This window comes from Pseudophryne corroboree, chromosome 5 (genome assembly GCF_028390025.1).
Source record: "Pseudophryne corroboree isolate aPseCor3 chromosome 5, aPseCor3.hap2, whole genome shotgun sequence".
In the NCBI taxonomy this organism is placed as follows: Eukaryota; Metazoa; Chordata; class Amphibia; order Anura; family Myobatrachidae; genus Pseudophryne; species Pseudophryne corroboree.
In genome coordinates this window covers 745,357,841-745,375,001 of record NC_086448.1, presented here as the reverse complement: position 1 = coordinate 745,375,001, position 17,161 = coordinate 745,357,841, and the positions used below count along the sequence as shown (strand labels likewise).

Genomic DNA, 17,161 nt, shown 5'->3' with positions numbered 1-17,161 from the left:
GTTCTTTTGTATTATTGTTGTTTTTCTCTGTGAACCCCCTTTTAAGTAAATATTTGTTGCTGCGTTGGACCACAACATAACATATACAATTGGTGTTGCATTCTATTCCTGTTAGTGGTTTTAAAGTGTATTCAGCCGCACGTGTAGCTACATTGTGCTCACAGCGTGTCGGCGTGCTTACGCAACGTGTACGCATTCATAGAGGTTTATCGCACACATTTAGCGGCCGCAGCGGCCCGAACACTTGTGAAATAAGGTACTGCTTTTTCCTGAAAGTTAAGCGAACTTAACAATTGCCTGTAGCATTACCTGTAGCAGAAACTGTAGCAGTACCTGTAGCATTGCCTGTAGCAGTACATGTAGCAGAACCTGTAGCATTGCCTGTAGCAGAACCTGTTTCAGTACCTGTAGCATTGCCTGTAGCAGCACCTGTAAAATTGCCTGTAGCAGAACCTGTAGCAGTACCTGTAACATTGCCTGTAGCAGTACATGCAGCAGAACCTGTAGCAGTATCTGTAGCATTGCCTGTAGCAGTTCCTGTAGCAGAACCTGTAGCAGTTCCTGTAATATTGCCTGTAGCAGTACCTGTAGCATTGCCTGTAACAGAACCTGTAACATTGCCTGTAGCAGTACATGTAGCAGAACCTTTAGCAGTGCCTGTAGCAGAACCTGTTGCAGTACCTGTAGCAGAACCTGTTGCAGTACCTGTAGCATTGCCTGTAGCAGAACCTGTAGCAGTACCTGTAACATTGCCTGTAGCAGTACATGTCGCAGAACCTGTAGCAGTACCTGTAACATTGCCTGTAGCAGTACATGTCGCAGAACCTGTAGCAGTACCTGTAGCATTGCCTGTAGCAGAACCTGTTGCAGTACCTGTAGCATTGCCTGTAGCAGTACCTGTAGAATTGCCTGTAGCAGTACCTGTAACATTGGGGGTCATTCTGATCCGTTCGCTCGCTGCTTTTTGTCGCAGCCGAGCGAACGGGTCCCTACTGCGCATGTGCCGTACGGCTGAAGGCCGTAGCAGGGCTGCGATCGCCTCTGCCTGATTGATAGGCAGAGGCGATCGCTGGGCGGGAGGGGGTGGAATGGCGGCGTTTGTCCACCGTTTCGTGGGAGCGGTCCGGCCAACGCAGGCGTGGCCGGACCGAACGGGGGCGGGCCGCAGCGGTTGCATGATGTCACACGCAGCCGCTGCGGGTCGTGGAGCGACAAGTAGCTCCTGGCCAGCACGCTAAAGCTGCGCTGGCCGGGAGTTACTCTTGAATTGCAAAGGCATCGCCACTGTGCCATGGCTTTGCACTTCTGAGGGGGGGCCGGCACTGACATGCGGGGTGGACTAGCCCTGTGCTGGGCGTCCCCCTGCATGTCAGTGTGAATGATCGTAGCTGTGCTAAATTTAGCACAGCTACGATCAACTCGGAATGACCCCCATTGCCTGTAGCAGTACATGTAGTAGAACCTGTAGCAGTACCTGTAGCATTGCCTGTAGCAGTTCCTGTAGAAGAACCTATAGCAGTACCTGTAAAGGATACCATTCACAAACAGTAAAAGTTGGAACTTCGTGGAACTGCTGATCATCATCTATCGGCATGTAACACAGCTATTGCTACTCATATGACACACTGCATGTTCTTAATACACGGCTATAACATGTTTACAAGTGGAGTCTGTACTTACTTCTCCCCGACTGCTGTGCTCTCTGGGACAAACAGACTGTAAGTCATATTGGTAAACTGTGGAGGACGCAATCCAACCAGGATAGAGATAGATGCGTGTGGGCTCTTCTTCCCATGTCTGTCAATAGCCTGCACTGTGAGAGCATATTCCTTATTCCAGATCAACGGTAAACCAGTCGTACTGATAACTCCGGTATCCTTATTAACTTGAAACCTCTGGTCCGCACCTTAAGACAGTGTAACAGGTTAGCATGATCATGCCCTTCATATACACATCCTATATAATAAAAGACTAACGCTGCTCCTCACCTCTATGTAGGGAATTCAAGTGTTTTAGGTGCCGGCAGCCACTAAATGGCGCCTGACGGAGCAATTCAATTGTTGCTCCGTTTGGGGAACGAGCAGCCACTGACGCTGGCATTACTGTTATGTTGTTCCATAATTTTGATGGGCTGGTAACTAGTTATTACATGACAGTTAATGTGATCGCACCAGCACCAAGACTACAAATGTTAGAGCCTCCCAACAGGGTGTAACCCCTCCCCAAACAGCTAATGTAATCCAAGTCACCTGGATCTTTAACATGTGACAGTTGGTGATAGACCTGAGCACCTGCTGGGCGGTCTGGAAAACGTGAACTGCTAGGGGTCCTAAACTCCGGAGATAAGAGACATAGTGTTAGGGTGACAGATGCGCTATCTGAGATGGTCTATTTACTAAGCCTTGGATGGAGATAAAGTCGACGGAGATAAAGTACCAGCCAATCAGCTCTTAACTGTCATTTTTCAAACCCAGCCCATGATATGGCAGTTAGGAGCTGATTGACTGGTACCTTATCTCTGTACACTTTATCTCCATCCAAGGCTTAGTAAATAGACCCATTGGACTGTATTAGATTAGTCTCTAAGTAATGCCTGGGCTATTCTGCAACCTGGGGCAGCCCACAGGCTGCACTTAACGTGGATGTCTGTTGACTGGTGTTGATACCTATCTCTCTCCAAGCTTGATAAATCTCCCCCATAATATTGTCCCACAGCTGCACCAGCAATAATGTATTGATAATTTGCAGCAACAAATGGTAACAAAGGGGGTAATTCAGACGGGATCGCTGCAATGGCAGCGATCGCAGTCTGAATTACTATGCACCGTGCGCATGTGCAGCCAGTGATTGACAGGCAGAGGCAGTCGCGGGGAGGGAGGGGGCGGGCCAATGGGACGGGGCGCAGTCCGTACAACGGAGTCGTGTCCAGACCGTTTGGTGGTTGGGCTGCAGCGGCTGCGTAACGTCACACGCAGCCGATTCGACCTGGGACGCGGCCAGTAGCTCCCTGCCAGCGCGCAGAAGCTGCACTGGTAGGGAGCTACTTGTCATGCACAAAAGCATCACTGCCGTGCGAAGTCGTAGGGCCAGACATGTGAGGAGGACTAGCCATGTGCTGGGCGTCCCGCTGCATGTCAGAGTAACTGATCGTAGATGTGATAAATTTAGCACATCTACGATCAATGCTGAATTACCCTCAAAGTCAGTTAGTTTACGTATAATATATTAATATTTTTGTTGCTTACCTTCCATGAGATAGTAAGAAATCCCGCCCCCAGAGCTCTCATCATTGTAGTAATGGGCCAACAGCTGGTACACAAAAGTGCCTCTTGGTGCATCAGGGTCCACACAAGCCAGGTACGGGAATGGGTACATGGTCCACTCCAAGCTCTCCTCTCTGGGAACAACGATTGTTAGGTGGCACAAGTACCAGTCGCTGTCTGCAGACATACAAGTGAAGAAGACATAAGATGACACATACATATTATATATATGTAGAGGTCCGGAGAGGAGATGCAGCTGACCACTCTGGGTGTGGGAGAGGGCTCTCATGGCGTCATTTTAGCTCCGCCCCTCCATATGGACCCAGTATTCTCTTCCCATCCTGTCCATTTCATTAGGAAGTGGGCGGGATGAGAGATATCAACCTAGTTGTATCTTGTATGGGGTACCAACGATGAGTCTCATTGTTTCCGGAAGAGTAGGTAAGTATGTTCTAGCTATCATTTTCCAGCATGTACCAGATAAATGATAGCCAGAATTTGATTGGTTGCTATGGGTGGACTGTAGCAAAGTATCACATTAAGGGCCTAATTCGCACAACTGCAACTAATTTCTGTAGCATGCTGAGGCCGCCCAGCACAGGGCAAGGCGCTCGCATCCCAGGGGTTGCCCCTGCCTCCGCAGCCTAGCTGCGAAGGCAGTCGCCGGGCAGCCATGTTTCAGGTCGCAGCAGCTGCGTGCCGCGGCGGCCTGTCTCGCACACGGTCCAGACACACCTGCGTTGCCCAGACCATGCCCCCCAATGCCGCAATGCAACCCATTCAACACTGTGTCGACACTCCCACCCGCCCCGCGAACACAGCTGTCTGTCAATCAGGCAGAGGCAGGGTCGAACTGGCCCACAGGGGAACAGGGGAAACCCCTGGTGGGCCCCACTGCCTGTGGGCCCTTCTTCTCCTCTAGGGATCAGGTTCCAGACTCTATCCTAGTGCACTTGAATTATGCATTATACTTATGTTACATTATACTCACAAGAATATGGTTTATTATATATTTACAAAGAGGCACAGAACATGTACTCTATAATGATTAGCCAAACCTCTGTGGTGGCTGGCCACGCCCCCACTGGATCTTGGCCACGCTCTTAAGCATTGGCCCCTACTTCAGCATTCCATGCCCCAGTCCGACACTGGGCAGAGGCGTTCGTGTAAGTGACATGCCGTCGCATCTCGCGGTGTGCGCACGCGCAGTACAGCTCCTGCGCGTGCGCACACTGGACAAGGGCTTCAGTATGCGAACGCATCGCTATATCATTTCATACTATATTAGGCCCTAAGGTCACTGGTTCCTGGTGAATTGACAGACTGCATTCTTGTTGCAGCTCCCCTTAGAAAGACTGCTATACAGTAGTCCCTGGTGACACTATCGGCCATTGAGGAACAACTAGGAGAGAGCTTCATCAGGACAGCCTTTTTTCAGAAGCACTGTCTCAGTAAGCAAGAGTTGTTAAACAGATCCAATAAACTGGAGTTTAACAAGCAAATTCATAGGCAAACGCAGGGGGGTTTCTGGTTGCACGGAAACCCCCATCCTCTTGGCAAGTGGCTAAAATTATGACAACAAAAGCAATGGTATATATATGATTACTATAAATGCTGCCAGATCATGCAGTTTAAGAGACAGAGCAGAGCTGCTGCACAAGCCCAGTGTGGCAGATTCTTCTACCAAGTTTTCTGCATGTGTGAATCTGAGAATCAGTGCACTGGACCGGATAGTAGCTACCAGGAAGAAGAGACAGGAACCTTACCAAGAGGTGGGAGAATGTGTGCTTAGAAAGTTCTATTATGTTTGTGTATTTATTTCTTATGGTATGCTTAACCTTTTCCTGACCACTTATCTTATTTATATGATTTAAACATGTTCGATACAGCCTATACTATAGACCAGGCATACCCAACCACGGTCCTCAAGGCACACTAACAGTCCTGGTTTTAGTGATATCCAGGCTTCAGCACAGGTGACTTAATTAGCACCTCAGTTATTTTGATTTAACCGTCTGTGCTGAAGCCTGGATATCACTAAAACCTGCACTGTTGGTGTGCCTTGAGGACCGCAGTTGGGAATGCCTGCTATAGACAATCTATAGTTTGAAATATTAAATTATTAATACTGTATTTAACATAGTATCCAGTATATAAAAAGACCATTGTTTACTTTAATGTCCATGGTCTTTACTGGGTTCTTCTACCGCTCCCCCAGACTTCCGCTCTTGCTCTAATGTTCCGCAGAGTGGGAGATTGTGGATTGCGTTTGGAAACCCCCCTCTAGAAATCCTGCGTTTGCCACTGAAATTGATTGTTGTTATAGGGGGAAAAGAAAACCATGATAAATAATAAACAGCCCCCTAAAAGTCTCTGGATATTATGCTTAATTATTAAGTTCCAGATTGCTTTTTGAATGAACACATTTATGATGAAAAGAGAAATTAGAATAAAGAAATTAAAAAGAAAAAAATGTAATAAAAAAAAATCGCTAAAGGCTCCTAAATGAGCTCTAGGTTGAAAAAGACAAGACCAGCTGTATCTGTAGAGTTGTTTTTTCTTTTAATTTGAGCCCTTTAAATGGTTGACCTTCTAAATGGCCCATGACATGTATGTGGAAAAAGGACCAACAAAAGCAGCCGGACAGGAAAAATCTTGTTTAATCCCACGAAGCCTGAGCAGCCACAAAGTGAGTAGGATTAAAGACCCCTATTCATTTACTAAAGGGCTGTTCTTCTTTTCAGCAGAGAATGAACAGGCTGCAGTCTGGAGGGTCCTGGGATTAGCAGCTGCGGGAGTTTAATATGAGATATCTTCAGAAACTGTTTAATCCCTTAGGCATGGTTGCATTTTTCCTTTAGAGTGACCACCAAAGCCTGACCGCACTCCACTGGCTGCGTTTTCCAGCCAATGGATCTTACTGAAGCATAATTAAAAATAAGCTTTAGATACCAGATGTGAACTAAGTCACATTCTGATGTTTATTCATGTTCATACGTTCACAATAGAATTCATCCGATCAGTTATTGCCTCAAGATCAGAGGGATTCTTCTGGACTTCTATCATTTCACATTACTTCACCTCATTTACGTTCTTTATTGTCATCTCTCGGGCCTCAGAGCTTGCACTTACGTGCTGGATCATAAAGAACCTCTGCAAAAAAAAAGGTTTGCCTTTTTATTTCATGCCCAGATAGATTTGGGACAGGAAGGCACTGTGTGCACTTTAATGATTAAGCTGGGTTCCTAAAATAAATTATTTGCAGGAACAGAATTCTTGGGTGTGGTATACAATGTCGACAGTTATTAGGTGAATAGTGTCTAGGTCGACCCCAAAATATTGACATGCAGAAGATCGACGTTGCCAAAAGGTTGACGCAGAAAAGGTTGACACATGAAAACGTCGACATTTTTAGTTAATTTTGGTGTCATATTCTCCCTATTAGCACATGGAACCCCAATAAGTGTACTGCGTACTGTTGCATGACTTTCTTCGCTCACCATATTATGGGTACGGTGCCTCGCTGAGCTTGGCACAGACTACTATACCCAATTATTGTAGTCCATGTGAATGGTAAAGTATGGAAAAGTTAAAAAAAGAAGAAAAAAATCCAAATAAACTCATGTTGACCTTTTGCGGTGTCGACCAATGCCATGTCGACCATATGGTGTCGACCTAGTAACTGTTGACCTATCACCTGATCGCAGTATTCTTAGGGGTCATTTCAATTCAGCGAAGATTGAATGGCGCAGGGAATTAGCTCCCGGTGCTATTCAATTCAGCACGCTGTTATGACGGAGGACAGTTCTCGCGGACTAAACAAAGTGTTTTGTCGCAAGAACCGTCATTCTCCGACTTAAGTGCCCGGCGCGATGCTGTTTCTGCAAAACGAAGGGCAGAAAACAGCATCGCGCCAACAAATTTGTCGGATTTCTGCTCGCACCCCTGTCGGGCGTCACATCGCACTGAAGTTAATAGCATCGGGAGCTAATTCCTGGCGCTATTCAATCTGCGCTGAATTAAATTGACCCCTTGATATTTTGTGGTACAAACAAATCATACTCTGTCTCAAGTCATCTTGGGCCGGATTCATGGTGGACGCAGTAACAAGACTTGCCCAGTTTAGCGAATTATTTGCTACTGCGCATGCGCAAAAAGTCTAGGAAACCCTTACTGCATACGCGTAAACCAAGGTGTGCGATGGCGTACACTTTTGCGTACAACATCGCTATTACTTGAGGTGACTGCGATCCATGGGCGGTTCAGGATGAAGACTGAGAGATGACCTAAAGTGACCGTAAAAGAGGTGTCTTGGGCGTGTTCGGGGAGTGTCATGGGCAGGTTCGGCATGTGTCTGTGATCTCTTTCTCAGTATCGCAGGCACAATGGCCATATCTTACCAAAGTTACAGGAGACTCTGCACCAGGCATGGGTGCTGGAGGAGTCGATGCTGTGACCAATGGTGCAACGATGGTGGAGATATCGGATCACCAGCGCACTTGAGCATCGTTCAGCTATTCATAGGGTACGTCGCAGGGCTTGCTAAATCTGTCGCACGGAACTGCACAAGGGGAATGCTTACACCAGTGGTGTTTTAAGAGAAGAGGGGACCCGGGTGCAGACTCCGCGACGGCAATTTTCCAAGTGATCTGTGACCGCACAGCAGGGCCTCCGTCGCAGGACTCCGGTGGGGTAAGTATATTCTATGGGTGCAGTGTGTGTGTTGTGGGCCCCCCTTGACCCAGGGGCCCGCGTGCAGCGCACACACTGCACCCATTCTAGAAATGCCTATGGCTTACACTGACATTTGCATATTTTTGCACTTGAGAATCCATGAGATTTGCAGCCACACATGATCTCCGTACACCTCTGCATCAGGGCAGGATCACAAATGGCTGATTTAAAGCTACAAGACATTATAAACTGCATCATATAAATTTCCCTATACTTTTACAGCAGAGGAAACCCTGAAAACAGTATTATCTGACATCTACTTCACACAGGCACACGTCGCACCCCATCCGTAGACTTATATAAGGGGCAAAATATAAAGGGGGCAGTCATTTTTTTTTTTTTTATATGAATCATTCCAATACCCCTCATCTCCAAAAGAAAAGTGACCAGTCTGGATCCGCTGAGTGCAAAACTATTATGCATTCAAAAACTAATAGACTGACAGGATTCATTGTAATTTATTTATCATATAGTAACATAGTAACATAGTAACTAAGGTTGAAAAAAGACAATTGTCCATCGAGTTAAACCTATTTGTGGTCTCCTATGCAGTCTCATTATAGGACTAGTTATTTTTATGTTAGGACCAGTTATATTAACTATAATGCGTGCCTATGCACCATGGCCCTCATTCCGAGTTGTTCGCTCGTTCTTTTCCTTCGCATCGGTGCGATTTTCCGCTAACTGCGCATGCGCAATGTTCGCACTGCGGCTGCGCCAAGTAAATTTGCTAAGAAGTTTGGTATTTTACTCACGGGATTACGATGTTTTTTCTTCGTTCTGGTGATCGTAGTGTGATTGACAGGAAGTGGGTGTTTCTGGGCGGAAACTGGCCGTTTTATGGGAGTGTGTGAAAAAAACGCTGCCGTTTCTGGGAAAAACGCGGGAGTGGCTGGATAAACGGGGGAATGTCTGGGCGAACTCTGGGTGTGTTTGTGACGTCAAACCAGGAACGACAAGCACTGAACTGATCGCACTGGAAGAGTAAGTCTCGAGCTACTGAGAAACTGCAAAGTAAAATCTTTTCGCAATATTGCGATTACTTCGTTCGCAATTCTGCTAAGCTAAGATTCACTCCCAGAGGGCGGCGGCTTAGCGTGTGCATTGCTGCGAAAAGCGGCTAGCGAGCGAACAACTCGGAATGAGGGTCCATAACCCTTAATATCTTTATCCAATAGGAATTTATCTAACCCATTCTTAAAGGTGTTGACTGAGTCCGCAGTTACTACTCTCTCAGGTAGGGAATTCCAAACACACATTGTCCTTACTGTGAAAAAACCTTTTCGCCTCAATGTGCGGAAACTCCTCTCCTCTAACCTAAGGGAGTGACCACGTGTCCTCTGTGCTGATCTTATAGAAAACAGGTCCCTCCCAAGCTCTGTGTATTGACACCTTATATATTTGTAGATATTGATCATGTCCCCTCTTAGTCTCCTCTTTTCCAATGTAAACATGCCTAGCCTTGCAAGCCTTTCCTCGTATTCCAGCATCTCCATGCCCTTGATTAGGTTGGTCGCCCGCCTCTGAACCTTTTCTAGCTCGAGGATATCCTTTTTGCAATATAGTGCCCAAAATTGCACACAGTATTCAAGATGTGGCCTCACTAGTGATTTATATAATGGGAGTATAATACTCTCGTCCCTTGCATCAATTCCCCGTTTTATGCATGCTAATATCTTATTAGCCTTCTTTGCTGCACTCCTACTTTGGGTACTGCTGCTTAATTTGTTATCTATGTGAACCACTAAGTCTTTTTCCAGTACAGAATCCCCTAATATTACCCCATTTAGTATGTAGGTGTAATTTTTGGTCTTGCCCCCACAGTGCATTACCTTACACTTGTCTGTGTTGAATCTCATTCTCCATTTTTATGCCCATGTTTCCAGTTTAGTTAAGTTGTTCTGAAGAGACTCAGCATCCCCCTCCGTATATTTATAACCTTACACAATTTGGTATCGTCTGCGAAAATTGACACCATGCGCTCTAGACCTACTGTTAGGTTGTTGATGAAAATGTTGAACAAAAGTGGTCCAACTACAGACCCTTGTGGCACACCACTTAGCACTTTAGTCCAATTTGAAAATGATCCATTGACCACAACGCGCTGCTCCCTATTATCTAACCAATTACTGACCCAAGTGCATATTGTGCGCTCCCTAGCCCTATTTCTTGTAGGGTTACGGTCGTTAGGACGACACAACTTAGGTCGACACTCATTAGGTTGACCACTGAAGGTCGACAATGCCATTAGGTCGACATGCATTACGTCGACATAGCCGTTAGGTCGACATGTACTAGGTCGACAGGTCAAAAGGTCTACATGAGTTTTTCACATTTATTTTCTTAATTTTTTGGATTTTTTCATACTTAACGATCCACGTGGACTACGATTTGAACGGTAATCTGTGCCGAGCGAAGACATGGTGCACTAATTTGGGTTCCCCGTCACGTTACGGAGAAAACAACACCAAAAACATTCAAAAACCTCATGTCAACCTTTTGACCTGTCGATCTAGTACATGTCGACCTAATGACCATGTCGACTTATTGTCCCTGTCGACCTAATGCACGTCGACAGGGACGATAGACGGATGGCGATAGACGGATCCTCTGGTGCATGTGAAGATGCAATCCAGACCATTTGTCCAACAGATCGAGCTGGAAGGGCCTTGCGTGAAACCTTTCGTACTGCAGCGCCTCGTAAGCGGCTACCATCTTTCCCAGAAGGCGAATGCATAGATGCACCGATATCCGGGTTTGTCCTAGAACATCCCGCACCATCGACCGGATCACCAATGCCTTTTCCAACGGAAGGAACACTTTCTGTGCCTCCGTATCCAGTATCATCCCCAGGAACGGAAGCCTCCGCGTTGGCTCCAGATGAGATTTTGGTAGCTTCAGAATCCATCCGTGATCCTGGAGTAGTCGGGTTGAGAGGGCAATGTTGACTAACAACCTCTCCCTGGATGGTGCTTTTATCAGCAGATCGTCCAGGTACGGTATTATGTTTACTCCCTGTTTGCGGAGGAGAAACATCATCTCTGCCATCACCTTGGTGAACACCCTCGGTGCCGTAGAGAGGCCAAATGGCAGGGCCTGGAACTGGTAGTGACAGTCCTGTAAGGCAAACCTTAGATAAGCCTGATGAGGCGCCCAAATCGGAATATGAAGGTACTCATCCTTGATATCCAGAGACACCAAGAATTCTCCCTCCTCCAGACCTGAAATCACCGCTCTCAGATACTCCATCTTGAACTTGAACACCCGTAAGTACGGGTTCAACGACTTGAGATTTAAAAGGGGTCTTACCGAACCGTCCGGTTTCGGAACTACAAACAGGTTGGAATAATGGGGGTAATTCTGAGTTGATCACAGCAGCAAGTTTGTTAGTAATTGTGCAAAACCATGTGCACTGCAGGGGGAGCAGATATAACATCTGCAGAGAGAGTTAGATTTGGTTGGGTTATTTCGTTTCTGTGCAGGGTAAATACTGGCTGCTTTATTTTTACACTGCAATTTACATTTCAGTTTGAATACACCCCACCCAAATCTAACTCTCTCTGCACATGTTATATCTGTCCCCCCTGCAGTGCACATGGTTTTGCCCAACTGATAACAAATTTGCTGCTGCGATCAACTCAGAATTAAGCCCCATAACCCTTGTTTTGCCGCTGACGTGGAACTGGAACAATGACCTGAGTTTGTACCAGTTTTTGAATTGCTTCCTGTAAAGTCATACTTGTTTTTTGAGAAGCTGGTAAGCCTGATTTGGAGAATCTGTGAGGTGGGAGTTCCTGAAACTCCAGTCTGTAGCCCTGGGCTATAAGATCTTTGACCCAAGGATCCTGGCATGACGTTGCCCATATGTGACTGAAGAATAGCAAACGGGCTCCCACCTGCCTGTCTTCCAGGCAGTGCGGTCCACCATCATGCTGAAGGCTTAAAGGAAGCAGAACCGGGTTTCTGTTCCTGTGAACCTGCAGTTGCTGGTTTTCTGGGTTTACCTCTATTGCCTTTGAAGGCCGTAGAAGAACCTTTGGTTTTGGTTTTAAACTTCGCTGTTCGAAAGGACTGCAAAGTTGGAGCAGTGTAGGATCTTCTAGCCGGGGGAGCTGCGGAAGGAAGGTCTGTAGACTTACCCGCCGTAGCCTTGGATATCCACGTATACCGTTCATCTCCAAAAAGGGCTTCACCTATGAAAGGTAGGCTTTCCACGCCTTTCCTGGAATCCGCATCTGCAGTCCACTGGCGTAGCCACAAGCTCCTGCGTGCTGACACTGCCATGGCAGGGGTGCTTGCATTGAGTAAACCAATTTCCTTTATGGCCTCCACCATAAAGTTAGCAGAATCCTGTATATGCTGTAGGAGTAAAATTATCTCCCTCCTGGATAAGGAATCTAACCCATCAATTAGATCACCTGACCATTTTGCAATGGCCCTAGAGATCCATGCACAAACTATAGTGGGTTTCTGGGCCATCCCCCGCAGCTGTGTACAGAGATTTGAGAGTGGTCTCAATCTTGCGGTCTGCAGCATCATTCAAGGAAGCTGGTCCAGGAACAGGTAAAACTATCTTACGAGACAGCCTAGAAACTGATGCGTCAACTATCGGTGGGTTTCCCCATTTTTTCCTATCATCCTGAGGGAACGGGAAGGATGTGAGTAACCGTTTTGGGACCTGAAACTTCTTGTCAGGATTTACCCAAGTTGCTTCAAATAGGGAATTTCATTCCTTAGATGCAGGGAAAGTAGCTGAGGATTTCTTTTTCACATTAAAATAAGATTCCTCCTCGTCCTCTGGCACCTAATCAGGAATGTGCAAGACGTCTCTAATAGCTTCTATCAGGGCCTCTATTCCCTGTGACAAAGCTGCATCCCACCATCCCGAGTCCACCTCACCCTCCTCTGGGTCTGATACATCATCATCATTGGTATCAGTCTGCATGATTTGGGCCAGAGTACGCTTCTGTGGACAAATGGCAGGGGTCTGAGACGCTGGAATGACCACTGAATTCATCAGGTCATCAACAGATTGCCTTAAGTATTGTGTCTCCTTCTCATTTTAGGATAATTTATTCGAAATATTTGAAATCATCCCTTTTAATGAATCTAACCATACTGGTTCAGATCCGCTAGCCTGAGAATGTGTACTATCCTGAGTACACGGCAGTGAGACCCCAGATTAAGAAAAACACTCTGCTGTGCATGATACACACTCCTTCGACATAGTAAATGTGAGAAAACACACACATACACACACGAATAGGTTAAAACACAGTTAACCCACACAGAGCCATTCTATGGTGACACAGAGTAAAATGGAGCCAAACACACAGCGCCCCTATAGCTAAAGTGTAAGTTTAGTTAGGTCACAAACTACGTACCCTTAGTAGGATTTAGTACACCAATATATTGCTCCCTGTCCCCCTTTGCTATGACCCCCTGGTACCGCTGAGGTGTTCTTGAGTCCTTGTGGAGGAGCTGCGCTTCCCTGCCAGTCTGCTGAGTCGAGCTGCATAGGGAAAATGGCGCTGGTGAGCACCTGGATCCACTCATAGTGAAGCCCCGCCCCCTTAATGGCGCACAGTCTTCCCATTTTTTTTATACTGGCTGAGGTGAATAATGCAGTCTACAGTGGGTTAAAACTCCTGTAGTGTAGTGCCAGTGTGGCTATTAGAAGTGGCTTCAGCTCGCCCCTCACAGCGGTTTCACAATGTGCCTGAATCATTTGGTCCCTGTGGCGGCCTCTAGTGGTCATCAGCGCACATAACAGAGGTGAGGAGCAGACTTGGCTTTTATAATATAAGATTATGAGGATAATTCCGAGTTGATCGCTCGCTGCCGTTTTTCGCAGCATATCGATCAGGCTAAAAATCGGCTGTTCTGCGCATTCGTATGGGCCGCAGGGCGCACGCGCTAAGTAATTTCACACAAAAGTAAGCAATTTTACACAGGGGCGAGCAACGCTTTTCAGTCGCTCTGCTGATCGGTGATTGATTGACAGGAAGTGGGTGTTTCTAGGTGGTAAATGAGCGTTTTCTGGGAGTGTGCTAAAAAAAACGCAGGCGTGTCAGGCTAAAATGCAGGAGTGGCTGGAGAAACGGGGGAGTGGCTAGCCGAACGCAGGGCGTGTTTGTGACGTCAAACCAGGAACTAAACGGACTGAGGTGATCGCAATCTAGGAGTAGGTCTGGAGCTACTCAGAAACTGCAAGGAATTATTTAGTAGCAGTTCTGCTAATCTTTCGTTCGCTATTCTGCTAAGCTAAGATACACTCCCAGAGGGCGGCAGCCTAGCGTGTGCACTGCTGCTAAAAGCAGCTAGCGAGCGAACAACTCGGAATGAGGGCCTATATACATACTAGGGTCACACAATGCAGTGTCCTCCTGTTTTTAGGGTGTGTAAACTGACATAAAAACATCAGTATAAAATATATTAACCACTTAACTGATGATTTTTTCCCCCCAAAAAAACGCTCCGAAATTTACATTTTTTTTAAATGAGTGAATTAAGTGAAGAACCTTATCCGAAATGATTTTAGTAAAAAAAAAAAAGAACAAAAAATTTTTATTTTTTTAATACATTTTTTTTAAACATTGGAACATCGATTGGGAAGATAGGCAACATTGGAACATTGGTAACATTGCAACCATCGCAACGTTACTTTTGACCACTAAAATAACTACCAGGAAGACACAAGGGGGTCTGAGGTGGCTTGGGGGGTTGTTTTACACTTTCCCAGCAGCTGCCATTATCTGCAGCAGCTGGGTGGGGGGTCCTGCCGTGCTGACTGATCAGCAATGATCGGCAGGACGGCAACACTGGGGGCTGGGTGCTGGAAGGCAGAGGGACTTCTGGTCCCTCTGACAGCAGTAGAGGGAAGTTTCTCTTCCCTGACGCTGCTAACACTCTCTCTAGGGTATTCAATTATCCGCAAATTTGTGGCAATTTTCCGCCCGGAAATTTTCCGCGGCAATCGGGCGAAAATTGCCGCGAAAGTGCTCCGTTTTTCGACCTATTTAATTCCAAACGGGTTTCACGTGAAAATTATTGCAGTGAAAAGTGCAGGTGAAAATGGGGAAATCAACCTGTACCCCAAAAAATGCTAAACTAACATAGGAAAACAGAAGAGAAGTGTATTAGAGATCACATTAGAGAGTTTTTGGGGACTTAAATTGTGTGAAATGGCTGTTATATGCATTTTTTTTTTTTAAATGCAAAAAAATGATAGAAAGCAAGTTTTTTTGAGCAAAATAAATGCTCATTAAATTTGGGGTACATGAAAATGGGTATAAGTATATATTTGGGTCATTTTAGGGTACTTAAAAAAAAAGTGGAAACAGACCGATTACTCCCATCTGCAAGCCTAAAAACACCTGTCCCACTCATAAAGCACCCCAATATACCTGTCCCATACCTTGAACCCCAATTTCCATCACTTTGTACTTTTTCACCCCAAAAATGACATGTCATTATTGGCCAATTAAAAATAATTAAAAACCTCAACGTGCCTAATTAGTCATTAAGGGGGGTGTCCCAGGAGTTCTGTACCATATCCAAACATTTTTACCTTAAAATAGTGACTTTTTCCAACTTTTCACCTGCTTCAGAGTAGGTGAAGTGAAATTAGTGAAAAAATGATCACGATAAATTTTCCCGGAAAATTGAATAGCCTGTAATTGCGTTTCGTGGGAAAAGTCTGTTTTTTCGCGCGAAAAGTTTGTAATCGCTGCTAATTGAATATACCCCTCTATCTGACTAGTCATATCCTGTGCATCTGATGCGACCATGCCAGGCAAGTGGTTAATAAACAGAGAACCTTATAATGCAGATATCTCAGCCAATAAATGCACCTGCCAAATCTAACAGTATCAGCTGGTTATAAAAACAGATACTGCCAACAGGCATGAGAGGCAAATGGTGATGCTGGTGTGGAGGAGGAGGGGGGCACAGACAGGCAGGCAACCTAATGCTAGTGGTGGGAGTGACGACTGAGGTGAGGATGGCTGCGGGGGGTGGGTGGGGGGGGGGGGGGTAGTTGTATGTGATAGACCTGCTCTTGGGTTGGGGAAACAGACAGTGGAACCTGGTAACATTGTTTACATTATTAATCCCAAACCACACGTTATATTCCCCCCCCCCCCCCCCCCACCACCACCACATAAACAAACACAACTAAACGTATTTCTGAGGTATCAGGGGAGAGCCATCAGCTGCCCTGCATGCGCGATGCCTGTACTCCCTGACAGAAGAGGTAGGTGATGTTCAGGGGCACCAGTGGGGCAGGCTTAGACAGACAGGATATGTGCCACAGAGGCATAATAGGTGTGGCCACAGGCAGCCGGCTGTGCCCTTCCAGACTCCAGCGTTCCTGACGACGGTTCTGTCAGCCCACCCCTGACTACAGTCAATAGCCTGCCGACTTTATAAAAGTGTATTGTCTGGTGTCGCAGCCGGGAGACAGAGAGGACTCTTTATGGCCGCTGTGATTGTGTAAATATAATTGGAGCAGCCTGGAGAGCTTTCTGTCTGCTTACTGGCTATCTGTCATGTAGATAGCAGTTCATACCTGCGGCCTTCAGAGGTGCAAAATTGTATCAGCCTGGGGGGCTGATGTCACCCTGCCCCATCTCAGCCCGCCACTGCACTCATTCCATTTGATGTGCTGCTTTTACAAAGGCCGCCGGGATCACGACCACCGGGATCATATACCCAACGCATCTATATAACTATTAACTCCGTGGTTCCTAAACTTTCTTGAATATCAGCATTTTTTTAATGGCACCTGTAAGCCAAAAGTTTCTTATTAAGAAATACAGCAAAAATTCTTAAATGAAGGAAATAATGGTTATATGCAGAGCCGCAACTACGGGGGGGGGGGGGCAGAGTTGAAGAGGCGCCGTCCCGCTCCGCTGCACCAAGGACGCGTCCGTAGAGATGCTTCCCGCTTCACACAGGCGCCGCTTCACACACATAATGTGCCAGCTCTGTGTGTGTGTGTTAGAGCGCGCTTCAGAAATGGAGAGGAGGGGGCCCCGACTGATGTAGAAGATCAGCACTAGAAGTGTGTAAAGGTAGGGAGAGGCAGCTGTATATGTACACTATGTGTGTGTGTGCAGACAGTGTACTTTAACTTAGTGTGTGTGAGCAGTGCAGTGTAACCG

General features: G+C 46.4%; 1 protein-coding gene across 1 annotated transcript in view; it reads right to left on the bottom strand.

The window, feature by feature from the left end:
• The window catches only part of LOC134929667 (neural-cadherin-like), a 236,307-nt gene that overhangs the window by 208,791 nt on the left and 10,355 nt on the right, over window positions 1-17,161 (bottom strand). The window contains exons 2-3 of the mRNA XM_063925248.1: window positions 3,246-3,440; window positions 1,681-1,906 (exon numbers count right to left, since the gene is read on the bottom strand). Coding sequence (XP_063781318.1) covers window positions 1,681-1,906; window positions 3,246-3,440 — 421 coding nt within the window. The remainder of the gene's footprint in view (window positions 1-1,680; window positions 1,907-3,245; window positions 3,441-17,161) is intronic.